The sequence below is a fragment of the Apium graveolens genome, chromosome 5, assembly GCF_009905375.1.
Source record: "Apium graveolens cultivar Ventura chromosome 5, ASM990537v1, whole genome shotgun sequence".
Lineage (NCBI taxonomy): Eukaryota > Viridiplantae > Streptophyta > Magnoliopsida > Apiales > Apiaceae > Apium > Apium graveolens.
The window spans coordinates 24,299,643-24,316,781 of record NC_133651.1 but is presented as its reverse complement, the minus strand read 5'-3'; the positions used below and the strand labels follow the sequence as shown (position 1 = coordinate 24,316,781).

Here is a 17,139-nt window from a genome sequence, read left to right as displayed (position 1 = left end):
GGTTGAAATTGATGACCTTAAATCTCATCTTCACCAGGCATTCAGTATTAAAGACTTAGGCGAGCTTCATTATTTCTTGGGACTTGAAGTTGTATATGTATCCGAGGGTATAGTGTTAACACAACGCAAATTTGCTACTGAGTTGCTTCAAGATTGTTCTTTGGACATTACTCGTTTTGTTGTTACTCCCCTTCCTCTTCATCTGAAGCTTAACATGTCTGATGGTGATTTGATTTCTGATCCTGAAATGTATAGGTCGCTAGTAGGTAAGCTCAATTATCTTACCAACACACGTCCTGACTTATCATATGTTGTTCAAACGTTGAGTCAATTTATGCAACACCCTCGTTCTACTCATCTGGCCGCTCTTACTCATACATTACGTTATGTTGCATAATTTACTGGTCAAGGTATTTTGCTTAAAGCCTCGGATACTTTGACTGTCCAGGCTTTCTCAGATTCTGATTGGGCTTCTTTCCCTGACACTAGACCTTCCATTACAGGTTACGTTGTTCTATTTAGCAATTCCCCAGTCTCCTGGAAGTCTAAGAAGCAGGGTACTGTTTCACGGTCATCTTCTGAAGCCGAGTACCGCGCCATGGCTGCCACTGCTTCTGAGGTTACTTGGTTGGTTCGTCTTTTAACTGAACTTGGCGTCACTAGTTTAACTCCGATTACTCTTCATTGCGATAATCAATCAGCACTTTACATAGCTAAGAATCCCGTCTTTCACGAGCGTACCAAACATATTGAATTGGATTGTCATTTTACACGTGATAAGGTGTTAGAAGGGCTTCTGCAATTATCATATCTTCCTACTACTCACCAACTTGCCGATGTCCTTACAAAGGTTCTTCCTTCTCCTCATTTTAAAGAGCTACTCAGCAAGTTGGGCATGTCTTCTACATCCTCCAACTTGAGGGGGGATATTGGCTATATTGATCCAGGACCACATCCACGTCAGATATGCCAGCCATACCATTAGCATCATTTCTATTTCTATTATTGTTCTATTCCAGCTGGCACATCAAGCACACTCTGTATATAAGTTCTGGAATCAGTTAGGATTAGAGTTAGTTAGAACAATCACACACTCTCTCTCTTTATCTCTCTGTAATCTCTTTTCACAACAATATGTAAATATCAAAGCTTATAGTTACCAGCTGAATGGCGTTCTTGAATCTCATCTTTTACAATTGATACTGCTCATATTAAAGTGAAGATAAACCTGTCAATTAACAATTATAATTGACACTGACATGAAACTAATATATACATATTTACTCATTTAATACATAAAAGTACATAAATTATATTTAAAAAATTAAGTTATTAAAAAATGCGTTAGATAATTAAATAGTTTAGAATAGTAAATAACCAATCTGAATACAACATAAATAAAATAAGTATAAATATTCATGCAAGTATAATAAAAAAAGTGTTTAACGTAAAAATAAAATTAAAGACAAAAATTCATTATGACACACAAATAAGATTATTCATATTTAAAATACAAAGTATAAATTACAGACTAAATTTTTATATATAGAAATAGAATATATTGTTCGAATATGTTATTTAGTATAAAATAAGATATATAAATATTATATATTTTTAAAATTAATTTATTTATTTTCCGTACTTTCGATCATGTCATGTTTTTATATCAGTGTTCTAAAACTCGGGAGTTCTCAAACGAGTATTCAGAAGACCTATTTCCGATTCAGTTTTAATATACTCGGTCATAACTCAGTTTTTTGACTTGACTCGGGTAAAACTCGGTTTACTCGAAAAAAAACTCGGTTTTGGAAGAAAAAAAATTGAAAAATGAAACTGTTCCAAAAAAAATTGATATGTGGGTATCAGTATTGAACAAAAAAATTCAACTTTTAAATATTTTTAGTGCTATAAAAGGTTAGCGAAAATGAAAAAAAATAAATTAAATTATTATGTTGCATGTTATTTATAAAATGTAATAAGTTAGAAACATACTAAATTAAAAGTTACCGATCGTTAAAAATTTCAAATTTTTTATCAAGTAGTTTTTAGAGATACTTGAAAATATAATTAAGTATCTTGTATATCATTTATAATATACTTTAACTTACATAAAAATAAAAATTAGCACTATAATATAAAGTACTCATTATTCTATGCCTTACTGAGTCAACCGAGTACCGATATTTAGAATACTGATTTACATGGAAAAATCAAATTTGATATTAATTATATTCGCCTTTTTTATTTACGTACTTTAATGTTCGTGTACCAAATTTTAAAATTTAAATACTAATTATTTATATCATTTTATATAATATTCAGATATTGAATAAGGTCTATACGGTAAAATTTCGTTGGTCAAAAGTAATACTCCCTCCGTCCCTCCCAAATGTTTACATTTGGGTGGGGCGCGGAGTTTAAGAAAAATGATAAAGTAGTGGAGAAAAGTTGAAAAAATGAGTAAAGTAGTGGGACCGATTAATATTATATGTATAAAGTGGTTATAGTGGAGAAAATAGTGGATGTAGTTAATTTAAAAATTATAAAAACTTTACTATTTTTGGAAAGTTTTGAAATGTAAACAATTGGATGGGACATCCCAAAAAGGAAAGTGTAAACAAATGGGAGGGACAAGGGAGTACTATATAATTATGCATGATGAATGATGATAACTACAAGTACAACTGAGATAAAGCAAAAATAACATAGAGCCAAAAGTAATCGGTGGCATTTGTCATTACACTACAAATATGAAAAGCCATTCAAACGGCGCCGTTTCATTCTTTCACTCCTCATACCTAATCATGCCTTGTTGGCAACACCATTCATTTCATCAATCTTGTAACTGAAAAAAAACACACACTAAAATAAAGATAACGGGGTGGTGACATTATTGTGCAGAACAATATTAATGCATTGTTTGGTAAGTAAAAATTCAATCTTTATGATTGTAATGCAGTTTGCATATTAAAGATTGAAGCTTTAGCTTATTTTCTGCTGGCCCCCCCAGAATTATACCAATTTTAAAGTTATTTCTTTCTAGACTCTATAAAAAATTGAATTTTTTTTCTTGAGGTGGGGCTGTTTGATTTTTTCTGACTTTCTTGCATTTTTGTTTCTCTGCCAGCTACAAAGGCCCATAAAGTTTCAACCTTTGTTGAATTTAGTGTTGCAGTGTGTTTTTTCTGTCTTGCTTATTATTTTTTCACATTTTTGCATAAAAAAATAGTGGGTACTATTGTACTAGTACTACTTACATGTGGTTTGTTTGGTTTCAAGAATCTTGAAAGTAGTTGGTTTGGTCTAGTGAATGAGATTTTTGGGTTTTTATAGTAATTCTTGTTGTGGGTTTTTTTGTTCTTGATTAAAGATTTTATGGTCTTGGTTGTTTGCAGGTTTGAGTTATTTGTTAGTGCTGCTCAGAGAGAGACTTTAATTTTAGGGATAATTTAGTTTTGGAGAGAAAAAATTATGGCAGGTGGAGGAGCTAAAGTTGAAGAGCCTGCACCACACCCTCCTAAAGACCAGCTTCCTAATGTTTCCTACTGTATCACTAGTCCTCCCCCATGGCGTTAGTCTCTCTCTCTCTCTCTCTCTCTCTCTCCCCCTCCCCCTCTCCATACATTATATATTCACTGTTTTAACTAGTTTAGTAGTTCATATATTGTTATTGATATGGAACTATATTCAGTTTTCATTGTTCTTGTTCAGGATATTCAGTTGGTCCTTTTTATGTCTCCTTAGTTCATGGTGCATTCTTTTAAGTTTTAGCTAGTCTATCTGATTCAGTTGTTAGCTCTAATTAAAGTTATATTTAGAAGATTTGGTTCAGATTCTTCTTAATTGTGTTTGCTTTAATATTCTACTCAAAAGCTACTTTCTCTGTCTTCTGCTCCAGAATATCTCTTTATTAGTATATTGGGACTTTCTGAGTTCTGACCCTGTAATATTTATACATAAATATGTTACCGAAACCATGTTTTGTAAGAATTAAGATAAGTAGAGTGGTTTCTTAGCCCTTATATATTGTTATTTAGTTGAAGATGAAACCATTTGGTCCTCTTTTTGCACAAATTGCATACAAAATTTAAACTGTATCATGGATTTGTTAGGACCAATAGTGTTGTTGGCCATTTTACTATGTAATGATTATTACTTGCCTCCCTTGTTAACATTTAGACGTTTATTTTGATTCATTATATTTTAGCTAACCTTGTAATATCTTAACCAAGCTTCTTACACTATGGGGATTCATTTGAATAATTAGTTTTGTGTATACTATAATGCAGCGGAGGCTATTCTTCTTGGATTCCAGCATTTCATAGTAATGCTTGCAACAACTGTTATCATTCCTACGGCTCTTGTACCTCAAATGGGGGGAGGAAATGTGAGTACTATGAATGGAACTTAGCATTTCTATTTCTTTTTTGTAGGATCTTTCTCTAGTTGTAATGTTTGTTAATGTAATTAAAATTGCAATTATCAATTCTTGCAGGAAGAGAAAGCCAAAGTTGTTCAAACCTTACTCCTCGTAGCTGGGATAAACACATTGCTGCAGACTAATTTTGGAACTAGATTACCGACTGTAATAGGAGGGTCATTTACCTTTGTTGCACCAACAATATCTATTATCTTGTCTGGTAGATGGAATGACCAAGATCCAGTAGCGGTTGGTGAAATCTTGTTTGTTGATCTATTGTTTTTTCTTGAAGCTTGTTGAGCACATAGTATCTTGCCATACCTCATATTTTTAACAAAAGGATCTCCAATCTCCATTGATCATAAGCATACTGAGATAACTAGTATAATTGATTTCTTTGTGTAATATATCCTCATCGTATATCTCTACTTCTATTGTAAATTGAGAAGAAAAGATAATTCAATTCTTCTTCTTCTTGTTGCTTAATATTTTATAATTGACCTTGAACAACGTTGCAAAATTTGTTTAGAATTAATGTAGGACATATCATACATAAAAGTGCTGATTGGTTTTTCTGAGGGTGATTATATTTCTAATGCTACTCAGAGATTCGAGAAGATAATGAGGGCTGTCCAAGGTGCACTTATTGTCGCTTCCACGCTTCAAATAGTGCTCGGTTTCAGTGGTCTCTGGCGTAATGTTGCAAGGTGATTTTTTGTCACTACTTAGTTTAAAGCACCAATAGTCGTAGATGATTAATTTTTGCTGTATATGAACCTAGCCCAGACTAGTTTAAGAATGCTAGCAAAAAACAGGACTTCTGTAAAAGCCGTGACCACAGATTTCATATTGTACTTTTTATGCTTGAATTACATTCAGACTTTTGCAACCAAACATTTTTATTATAATAAAATTAGTAATATTTGGACTTAGCCTTCAATTGTGTATGATAACTTCTTTCTCCCTGTTTTTTCGTGCTATAGATTTTTAAGTCCACTCTCTGCTGTTCCCTTGGTTGCGCTTGCTGGTTTTGGACTGTATGAGTTTGGGTTCCCTGGCGTAAGTTATACATATATGTGTTTTGTATGTTTACTTGTTTATCATATTTAAAGCAGTGCCACTGAACTTCTGAGTTTGTGTATCAGGTTGCTAAATGTGTTGAAATTGGATTGCCTGAGCTGATCATTTTAGTTATATTTTCTCAGGTGATATTCTTGGCCTGTTTCTTTTTTCTTGCTTTACAATTTTCAATTGTTCATAGTTGAAGACACTTATCTCGCTGTACCTTTTTCATTTTCAGTACCTGCCTCATGCTATAAAACAAGGAAAGAATATATTTGATCGTTTTGCTGTTCTGTTCTCGGTAGTGATTGTATGGATATATGCTCACCTACTTACTGTGGGTAATGCCTATGATCATGCGGCACCAAAGACCCAAATAAGTTGTCGTACTGATCGTTCTGGACTTATTGGTGGAGCTCCATGGTAAGAACATTTTGTACCAATATTCATGGATTTATGGGTTATTCTCAGACATTATTTCTAGTCCTATGGATGCATCGGCATCTATATGTGATAGAGAGTTACATTTTGTTCTGCATCCAAATGGGCTTGAGCCCTTGGGTGCTTGACAAGTTGTTCCATAAGCTTCAAATCATTACCTTGTATTCATTGCCATAGCTTCCAATTTTATTTTGTTGAATTTACCATAGCTTCATTACTCTTGTAGTTGGTATAGTATAGGCTCATTACATATATACTGAATCAAACTACTATTAATAGTTTCTGAAGTTTTTAATGTTTTCCGCATTTGTTTTCGTATGATGAGGGGGGAGAGAGGGGGAGAGAGATCCAATTTTTCCTATTGATTGTGGTTTTACCATTTTACCATAGCGGCTTTATTGCTCTCATAGATAGCACAGTATAGTCTTGTTACTTATATATTACTAATAGAATCATTATTAAAAGTTTCCAAAGTCTTTTCATTTTCTATATTTATCTTTGTGTGTCCGTGTGTCTAGGGGGGAGGGGAAGCGGGGAACTCAAAGATTATTTGATATCTCATATTTTTTCAATACATATGTTTGAATATAAAATGAAGGTTTTACATTCTGGTACTGAGATTTAAATCAGCTTAGCTGGTGTTGTATCATGTTAAGTATGTAACTTCAGCTGTATGTTGGCATGCATATTTTCCCTTTTAGTATTGCAGAAATTTAATACTCATACACATATGGGCTTAAAACCTCGGCTTCTTGCCAAGAGAAGAGGGGTAACAACTATACTACAATGCTAGGGATGCATGTTGGCATGTATAACAGCTTTGTAAATGCAGGATAAGAGTTCCATATCCATTTCAATGGGGAGCACCTTCATTTGATGCGGGTGAAGCTTTTGCCATGATGATGGCTACATTTGTTGCCCTTGTGGAGGTCTGGTTTCATATTCAAATTCTTCTCTGAAACTTTAATATCTCGGAAAATTTTGTATAATATTACTAGTATTTAGTAATAGTATTATCAAAACACAATTACAGGGGACATGCATCATTACCACCCTAGCATTAACCTGAAATAGAATTTGTACACCAAATCAAGTTTTTCGGTTCAGTATCATTGACTCCCACATGCTTCTAATGCAGTCGACTGGTGGCTTTATTGCTGTAGCAAGATATGCAAGTGCAACTCCATTGCCCCCTTCTATTCTTAGCCGTGGTGTGGGTTGGCAGGTAAACAGCCAGGTCTTCTTATAATAAGTTGACCATGTAATTAAAATTTTTACCAGATTTTCCATCAATTTGAAGTCCTTCAAGCTTTATGTCCTGATGTTCCCACCTTGCACATTTAAGTAATACACACAGACTCATGCACACATAAGCTGAATTATTTGAGCTTGAATGTAAATACGGACATCCTTGTTTACTTTAAAGAGGCGGGCACACATTAACTCTCTGCGACCTTTGTTGACCAACATAGTCAGTACATATCATACCTTTACTTTCTGACGTGTGCATTCTAACATGACGATAAATGCACACCCTTAACTAAATTAGAAACCTCAAACATGATGCTATCCCACAAAGAAATTAAATCAAAAAATGAAAGAGAACACATACGAGATCCCATCTACTAAATGATCTTTGTACTGAATTAAGCTTTATAATATTATCAGGGAATTGGCATTTTGTTGTCAGGGTTATTCGGGACAGGAAACGGGTCTTCAGTATCTATGTAAGCTACATTCGACTTTACAGCCTTTCTGCTTCATTCCATCTTTGTTACGAAAAACTGTGTTATAATTTAATTAATCGAGGTACGGTTTATCTGCAGTGAGAATGCTGGTCTTTTAGCATTAACCAGGGTGGGTAGTCGAAGAGTCGTACAGATATCTGCTGGCTTTATGATATTCTTCTCCATCTTGGGTATGTTTCTTTAATTTCGATTTACTAATTCAATTGCATGGTAATTTTTAAATCTTCTATGAATGTGCAAGTTGTTCTAACATGTCAATCACAGATATCTTTAAATCTTCTTTGTATGTGCAAGTTCTAACATGTCAATTACATTACAATGTTCCTGCAGGAAAGTTTGGTGCGGTTTTCGCTTCTATTCCATCACCAATTTTTGCTGCATTGTATTGTCTTTTCTTTGCCTACGTTGGTATGTTTCAAAACACTGGGAAGCTAGTGCTGATGTCTGCTATATTTTTTTTTTTACAACCTAAAAATATATATATGGCCAATTTGCCATTCATGTCGTGCAGGTGCAGCGGGTGTGAGTTTCCTTCAATTCTGTAATCTCAACAGTTTCAGGACAAAATTCATACTTGGCTTCTCAATATTTTTGGGATTTTCAATTCCCCAGTACTTCAACGAGTATACAGCAATAAAAGGCTATGGCCCTGTTCACACTTCTGGAAGATGGGTAGGAACAATAATATAATAACCATTGAAATTTTCAACATTTGTTTCTCAGATGTTTGAGATATTGAAGTATTTATATTCTTTCGGTTTGGCAGTTCAACGACATTGTTAATGTCCCCTTTCAATCAGAAGCTTTTGTTGCTGGCGTTCTAGCATATTTCCTGGACAACACATTACATAAGAAGGACAGTTCAATCAGAAAGGACAGAGGCAAACACTGGTGGGACAAGTTCCGGTCCTATAAGACTGATACAAGAAGTGAGGAATTCTATTCACTACCCTTCAATCTCAATAAGTATTTTCCCTCTGTGTGATTCACACATCGCTGACTTGAAAGGAGCTCCTTTAACTTATGTTATGTCTTTTGCTACTATAGTATAAAGTAATTGTTCTTTCAATTCATGTATTTAATTAGTTATATCAGTAGTATAATTGTGTCTGAATATTTGTGCTATGTGATAGGCAAATTTGTTTATGTTACTTGCTGTAAATTTTGAATGAATAACATAGATATGAAATAGCAAGAAACAAATTTTCAATTAGTTTTCGGCTTGTTACCAAAGTTGGGTCAGCATTATCATTCCTCCTATCCCATATGCTTACAAGTCAAATGCATAAGAATGTAGAAAAATACCAACCAAAGTAAACAAATTTACAGAGCAACTTGATATACAAATATCAGATATATTTATAGAAGACATTGTAATATTGAGACTGTCCTTTGAATTGGTTCTTAGAGACTCACGGCTATGTTGTGTTGGTGAAGGTTGTATAAATGGGGACATTTTTACCCCGATAGTTGTCTGAATGAATGACCTCCATTGACGTGATATCTGTGTGAGTGAAGGGTTGTATAAATCAGTACCTTCTCTTTTATCTGAGAGATGAGAAAGCCTTGCAAAATGGTACAAATTATTAAAAATCCAGCATCTTTACTTTGTGAAAGCTCGATGAGTAGCCGAGTCCAACACTCTAGTCTTCAAGTTGAGGATAAAGTAAATTGCATATAATTCTGTCAGGAAATCAATCAACCTTTTTAATGTGCATATAAACATGGCAGTGGTAAATCGATACATATTTTGCTTTTTGCTCTCATAGATCTGAATCCGCAGATCATACTGCAGGGCGGGGCCTCGCACCAAAAAGCATTAAAATCAGAATCTTGTTGGATAGAGTTAGTTACTGAAAATGGGCAGATATTTGGTGGGTTGTTAATGCCTATCTAGCGGAGGAGTATAATATAGTGAATATTCAGTTCTAGGGCTCGAATAAAGAAGAATTCGACATCTATCACCAAGGAAGCTCATTTTTGTATATCACTTGTCTCGGGGGCAATTACTAGTCTTCGTGTTCATATCAAGTATTGAGAATATTAAAGGCAGTAACAAAATTCCAATTCGAGACTCTCGCTAATCAAATAATCAATCAAGACTCAACTAAATTTTATACTTTGTTTTTTTTAACAGAACAACATAGCCAATACACGAGCCTAAATCTCATCTAAACCAAATAGGATTATCTAAACCAAATCGAGTAATTGATGAAACGCAAACGAGTGCTTGTGTTAGACATATTTAACGGACGTTCTTCTCATTCACAAGTTGAAACCTTATCAAGGATTGGTATAGGATAGGTATAGGATCCCCAGTCTCCTCTTTTTATTTATAAATCTATAAATGTGTTACGATAGAATAATATTCGAGATTTTTAGAGCTGCTGGTTTTTTAAAATCGTATCAGCGAAAGTACTCAGATTCAACTCATTGCTAAACCTAATTTTGTGTCGGTGATTTAATATTCGATCCATAAATAAGATTTGGAGGAAGCAATATTGTGCACCTTGGTGATGGCGGATGGTTCAATTAACCTATGTCGATCTTAGTCATTTCATATATATGGAAATAGATATTTATTGGAGCACAAAATCTGTCTTAAATCTAGTTTTATGACAAACTTTACTGAAAAGACCAACCACTAACAAAAGCAAAATCATTCAACAATAATATATCATGCTTGTGGTGTGATACATGAGTCCAAAGACTCCAAACAAGTCAAGTTACTGAGAAAAAATGGAAAAAGGGTGGCAACTCTGATAACTGCTACAGTGGATCGCCATATATTTCATACATACCCTACCCCCTCAATCTGATAAGAGGCCAAATGAACATAAACTCTAAGGAGTAATTTGTTCTTTCCGAACAAATGCTTAGCCCACCTACTACTCTGTAGCATGTGCTGCGATTTCCAATGTCCATTCTCATTCTTGGGATTTGTCAGATAGTCATGCTACTACACCAATGGTGGATACATGGACTTTTCATATTTATTCACAATTTTCCTACGCAAATTATATTGACCAGGACCCTTATAGGAGTACTGCTGTATAATCCATCACAATCAATATAGTTAGAATTAATTATGTGAGACAAATATATGGTATAAAATGGCTTCAAATCTTGGCCTTATCTCGGTGTTAGCTACCCTTGATTGTAATTCACCCAAGCTTTGGTCATGTCTCTATTTGTCATTAATTTAGACTAGTCGCAAGCTTTTTAAAGGAAACATAATTATTCAATTTCTGTTTGTTTTTTAACACTTACGTTGCTCTGAAAACTAGGTTGTAAGAATGGTGAAAACACTAGGCAGTTGTTAGGGCTTTTGTTCCTGATATAGAGACACAAGGTTCGAGATATACAGTAGTAGTACCGAAAACCAGAGCTTTCGAGAACCCTAAAATAATCTTGTAGTCATAGTTGTAATTCGAGCCACACTGGTGTTAAATAAACCAGTTCGAGTTATATTTTCTTAAACGAGCTGAGTTGCTTGATTAAGTTAAACAAACTCAAATTTGTAACTGAACTCGATTCATTTAATAGTCGAGTCAAGTTTATTAGTTAGTTAAATAAGCCTGATTTAAAAGAGTCCAACTATAAATTTTAAAAATAACTTGTATATAAATTTTGAACATGTTTGAATTAGAGCCAAGTTTTTGAATTCGAGCCGCGTCCTAATCAAGTTCAATACATCCTCGATTTGACTTGTTTAGCTAACCAAACTCAAAAACTCTGTACGGACTCCAAATCTTTAACTCAAATCAAGCTCATTTATATGAGTTCCCGAACGTGCTTTTAGGTTTGGTTGCTGTATAAAGGATATAGACACAGTTACTAGGAAGTAATATGATTAAAATTCTTTTTAAAATATTTGGGCTTGTGTGCTTGGTAAATGAGTACTATTTTTTTTGTAACAAATTTTGAAGGTGATGCAATAATAGAATGGGATGACCATTGAACAATATAATTCAGTTTGAACCGGTTATAATAGTCAACTTTAGAATTTAATAGTTGCATGCGTTGAGTATTGTTGCTACTTGCTGGCAGAAATACACCATCACCTTACCACATTAATTATATGTTTAGCCGACCATAAAAATGTATTGTTGCTAGCTTTGTACCCAAATTATCGTAACCCGTGCGAATATTAAGTTATTGTTATTATCATAAAATTAAATTTCAGAATAATTAGTAAAAAAATATAAATTAAAATACATAAATAAATGCTTTTAAATTATTTAGTTAAAAAAATTGAAATCAAGTATAATTATTAAATTTATCATATAATTCTTTTTATCGACTAATATGACTTATAAATTTAGTTATAATTCTAATTATGCGCCTAATTATTTTACTTATTATATTAATCTAACATGTTAATTTTTATTAATACGATTATTTAAAATTAAATCGACGCTTGAATTAACACAAACAAATAAAAATTAATATGAAAATAAAGTATACAAGGAGTAAAAGTCAATTTGTGTTAGTTAGAGATTTAACTATAATTTTTTTAAGAATAGTTGTATAATTTTTCTAGTGAGTACCATGATTTAGTAATTTTGTATTCTACTTGAACATAGTTTCGCTTAATAGGATGAATAGTTGATAACACGTGTAGAGCGGAATAAAATATTGAATTAGTATTTGTAGTGTAAAACACGAATCGAAATTAATATATTAATACAAAATATTAAATTGATACTTGTAAATAATAATTATCTAATTAAAATGAATAAAATCATATGTGAAATTTTTCATAATATTTATAATTCTGCATTATTTTACTTGTTATGGCAATGTAACATATTAATTTTATTTTTGTAAAACGAATTGTATAATTATCTTATTAACGAAATATTTGTTATTTTAGATAATTTAGTATTAATTAATATTATTTGATAATTATCTTATAATTAGATTTTTTTTAATATAGTCTATTTAATACTACTTAATTATTGATAAAAAAATATTTTTAACTTAAAAGTAAATATATGATTGGATGAACATAAATTAATAAAAAATAAAGTTTAAAGAAAATATAATTCAATTTTTTTAGTGAGTACCAGAATTTGGTACTTTTGTGATGTAATAAAACATGATTTCGGTTATTAATAAATAATATAAATTTAAATTATCTTAACAACCAAATATTTATTATTTTAAATAATTTTATGTTGTCTTATAATTATTTTATGATTACCCTTTTCAATATATTTTATTTAACATTACTTTATTATTGATAAAAAAAATATTTTTCAAATTAAAAGTAAATAAACGCTGGGATAAATACTCACTAATAAATTTAGATAGAATAGAAATTAACTAACTACCAAAAATTGATATTTTGGTACTTCAGTATTTTTGTGCACCCATAAAACAAGATTTCACTCATTAATGTTTCGTTTATTAATAAAGAGTATAGATGTAAAATATTTGTTAAACACAATTTATTATAAATTAATTGTGAAATTAAAGGCAGTGTTTAGAAGCTAATTAGTTGGTAACAAATTAGCTTTTCGAAATAAATTAGATAGTTAATCAAATAAAATATCTAATATTAGTATGTGATACTTAACTTATAAAATAATTTTTTCTCATGAGAAGCTAATTTGAAAAAGTTATTTAGAGAAATTTTCTCAACTCATGTATATAAAAAATTAATTGAAATATATATTTACGAACAGTTTTGATTAAAATAATTAAATTTAAACTGTTAATCAAAATAAATTACTCAATCAACTAGATTTTTTTAACTAATTTGACTTATATATTTTATAATTGATTATATGTTCTACCAAATTTCGGGAATACACGAGAATCGAACCCAAAACCTAAGACGGTAAGAAATAAGACTTGACCACATATCACATCGCGCTCAATCAACTAGTTAAAATATCAACAATTTAAACATATAACCGATAACTAACATGTACTCTTTCTGTCCCTAAAAACATTTCACATCGTCAATGTACACTTTTGATTGTTAATATCTTTAATTTCGTAGTAGTATTAAATATAAATATTTCACTGTATTAAAGTATTTTTAAATACGAATCGAACAAGATAACTCATGACTATATTTGCTTTTATAGATTAAATGTAAATTAAGAGTTAATCGCTTACCGTAAACAGTATAAAAAGTCAAAATAGGAAACGTATTAAGGGACTGATAGAGTAATTGATTAATATGGTCAAAAGTTAGCTAATAAACAAATGATGAGATAACCTTTCAATGGTACTAAACGGTATCTAAAGAGAGGGGAATATTGTTGACGGGAATGCAAAGACAAACGGGCAACTACATTCATTTCATTTTGGGACCGACGGGAGGGCGTCAAGTTACGTGCTACTATTACGATTTGTCACTGTTTAATTTAAAGTAAATTATACACGTGTCTAATCGTCACTAGTACTACTTCTACTTCTAGTAATTCAATATTCCAATTTCAACTTGCACTAATATTTTTCCTAGAAAACAAAAACTTGCACTGATATATGATCATGTATTGTATATGTACAATTTATATATGTATAATAAATTAATAATCTTGAATTCTCTTTGAACATTCTCCGCCACATCTCTATCTTCCATTTTGCTGCACATTTCCACCTCCCATTCTCTCATTCTGAGCAGTGCACATCATTCCTTTCTTTTCCCCATCCAGTTTACTTTATCATAATATTTTTCGTATATAATTGTTATTTACATTCTCTAGAGAGACCGGGGGCCAGGGTATTTACTGCCCCCCTCCCTGAGTTTTCTACAAATAATTCAAAATTAAAAAATAATAAAATTCAAATTACGTTTTACAAGTCTTGATCTTTGTTTTTCCTTACCAATTATCCACCTGTATGTATATCGCTATGTTTACTATTTTTAACCCTATATGATACAATGATTTTTTTGTTGCTACTATAAAATCGGGTAGGTTGTAGTTTTGTACATTAAGGCCCTCAGAGTCAGAGTCGGCCCTAAATACGAGAGGGTAATGATAATAAATCGGGGCATGACGAAACAAGATTAAGGGGCACGAAATATCTTTTGAAACATAATAGTATCACTCATATTAAAGTAGAAATTTTGTTTGTGTTTATATCCAGTTGAAACGCTTTATTTTCGACTTAAATTGGTCTTTTGAACTTAAATATTTGATATTTTTGTGTAATTGCATTGCAGGGCATTAGTCGGAGGAGAAAATGAGCTTTTCAGTGAATTTATGCTAATAAGAGATTCAATTTTGAAGTATGGACCAATCTCAAATTAAAGACAATCTCGTTATTTTCGCGTGTGTTGTTGAATCGTCCAATTCTGATGAGCAGAACTCAAGATACGACCAAAAGAAAAAACTGCATAAATCACTAAGGTCCGGCGCACCTGCGCCCAAGGCAGCGCACCTGCGCTCCTTTGACAGAAACAGAGCGCGCCCGCGCCCGCCTGAATGCTGCAGAATCCTGTTTTGAGTGGAATTTGATGATTTTAAGAGTTCAGGTCTACTTGGGACTTATATATAAAGATAAAAAAACATTTTTATCAACAAGAAAGCAAGGGAGATCAATACGAAGACCTGCACACGAGACGACTAAGGAGAAGAAGATCTAGTTTCATACTTTTGTATTCTTCGATTTAGGCGATACTTTTGAATGCTTGTTTTTTATTTGTTCTAAACCCTAGTACTTCTATATTCTATTGTAGTATTCTGAACTTATTTAGTATCATGTTTTCATTGTAACCCATGGTGACGATGTGTTCGATCATGAAGTAATCGTTGTCATGGGGTCCTATCGGATTTATTTATGGATTTCAATAGTTGATTGTTCTAAGTCTTTAGTGTGTGGTGATTTATGATTTCCTAGTTTGCTTGTGCTTATTCGTCTTTGATGTGTAGCTAACTTCTAAGATTGTTTGTTAATCTCTATTGAAGCGACAGTGAATATAGAGGTTTAGAACTTGTCATGCTAGCATAGTTTTATGTATGAATTGACATTCATGATTCGTAGTGTAATTTTAACTATATTACACGCCCTATATAATCACAATAGATAACCTGTTCTTAAACCATTATATTTTCAAATCTTATAGACATATAGGGTCTAAGTATAATTGGTGTCTATTTGGCTTCTATCTTGATTGTAGATACTTAGTAGTAGGGTATACGTATATTGAAAGATAGCGTATATTAATTTCGCGTTATCTGATTAATTATCATCACCATCACATGCTATTGATAAAGACATAAACGTTGAATGAAGTATTTAATGAATTTGAAATCCCATGTTTTATTCTCATATAAGTAATTCACTTTTAATCTCTTAATTAATGCATATTAGTATAATCTCTTAAGTAGTTAATCAAATCAAACTTGTTACTTGTCTTAACTGTGAACGATAATCATACATTGTTGCATAAGTGCATAATCTAAATTTAACCTAAACCAGTTTCTATGGGAACGAACTCGACTTAAATTTTATACTACTTGTGATCGCGTACGCTTGCGTGTATCTTCACGTGTGTTTTAGTGCGAACAGGACCTACGAGCAAGTCCACCATTCGTGTCCTAAATTAAAATATAGAGCATTTGACAAAAAAAGTAGTCCCAACCGTGTATTAGCGGTGTCTTATAGAACCTACTTGAGCCTTATTTTTAAGGCACTTATTCCCTTGTACTAACTTATATTTTACAATAAATTTTCATGAACACTCTCTTTCTCTCTCTATTATTTATTATATTTTAATAATAAAAGAGATTTTTAATAATAGAATACTGAATATATAATAAGAATAAGACACATTATTGGAGATGAATTTACTTACCCATTACTGCCGAGTTTTAAAAAGGGTGAAAAGTAAGTGAAAGGTAAATAAAATAGTTTTACTTTCATTTCTAATCGTGCTTCCGAATTTTTAAAGAGAACGAAAATAAGTGATGATGAATGTAAATTTTAGATATTTTACCTCCAAAATTTTCCTTCCATTTTTGGGATGAAAGTATTTTACCTTTTTATCACTTACTTCATTCACTAATAAAAACTTGGGAATAAGACTTTAAACATATACAAATTACTATGACATAATATTTTATATTATATACGGTTAAACCTCGATGAAATAATAATCAATAAAATTATAATCTCGTTAAAATAATATTTTTCTGTGATTCCAATATAATGAACACAATATATATTTACTCCGGATAAAATAATGTATTTTTTTATTCCAACCATATTAATTTAAAGATTTAACTGTAGAGGGCTTGAAATACTGTTGGACTTGCTATAATCTACTCGGGGAATAAAGGAAACCTCACTCTAAAACCGGAAATAAAGGTACATTTATTTCCGGTTTTAGAGTGAGGTTTCCTTTATTCCCCGAGTAGATTATAGCAAGTCCAAAACTACAGTTTACTAATTGTCAAAATAGGATGGGTTCCACAGAAATAATAGTCTTTATTTAATTCTCGTGGA

The 17,139-nt window shown here is 31.9% G+C and overlaps 1 protein-coding gene across 3 annotated transcripts; it reads left to right on the top strand.

The window, feature by feature from the left end:
- The first annotated feature begins 2,770 nt into the window (after positions 1 to 2,770).
- On the top strand, positions 2,771 to 8,884 carry LOC141723682 (nucleobase-ascorbate transporter 6). Of its 3 annotated transcripts, none has more exons than XM_074525543.1 (15): positions 2,771 to 2,923; positions 3,396 to 3,571; positions 4,290 to 4,387; positions 4,496 to 4,669; positions 5,027 to 5,127; positions 5,404 to 5,479; positions 5,566 to 5,625; positions 5,721 to 5,905; positions 6,756 to 6,852; positions 7,062 to 7,148; positions 7,592 to 7,650; positions 7,750 to 7,841; positions 8,002 to 8,079; positions 8,183 to 8,343; positions 8,438 to 8,884. In XM_074525543.1, exons 2-15 carry the CDS (start codon positions 3,472 to 3,474, stop codon positions 8,654 to 8,656), a joined length of 1,587 nt encoding a protein of 528 aa, XP_074381644.1. In that variant the 5' UTR covers positions 2,771 to 2,923; positions 3,396 to 3,471; the 3' UTR covers positions 8,657 to 8,884. The 3 variants fall into 3 exon arrangements, with proteins under 3 accessions (XP_074381644.1, XP_074381645.1, XP_074381643.1); XM_074525544.1 differs by lacking the exon at positions 2,771 to 2,923 and adding an exon at positions 2,982 to 3,075; XM_074525542.1 differs by lacking the exon at positions 2,771 to 2,923 and having other exon boundaries at positions 3,181 to 3,571.
- The last annotated feature ends 8,255 nt before the right edge of the window (positions 8,885 to 17,139 follow it).

Bases quoted from the DNA above. Each gene is read 5' to 3' on its own strand.
- LOC141723682 (XM_074525543.1), top strand. From the start codon at position 3,472: ATGGCAGGTGGAGGAGCTAAAGTTGAAGAGCCTGCACCACACCCTCCT. The intron at 5,128-5,403 runs GTGATTTTTTGT...TTCGTGCTATAG, and splicing joins CTCTGGCGTAATGTTGCAAG to ATTTTTAAGTCCACTCTCTG. The intron at 5,626-5,720 runs GTGATATTCTTG...TTTCATTTTCAG, and splicing joins TTTTAGTTATATTTTCTCAG to TACCTGCCTCATGCTATAAA.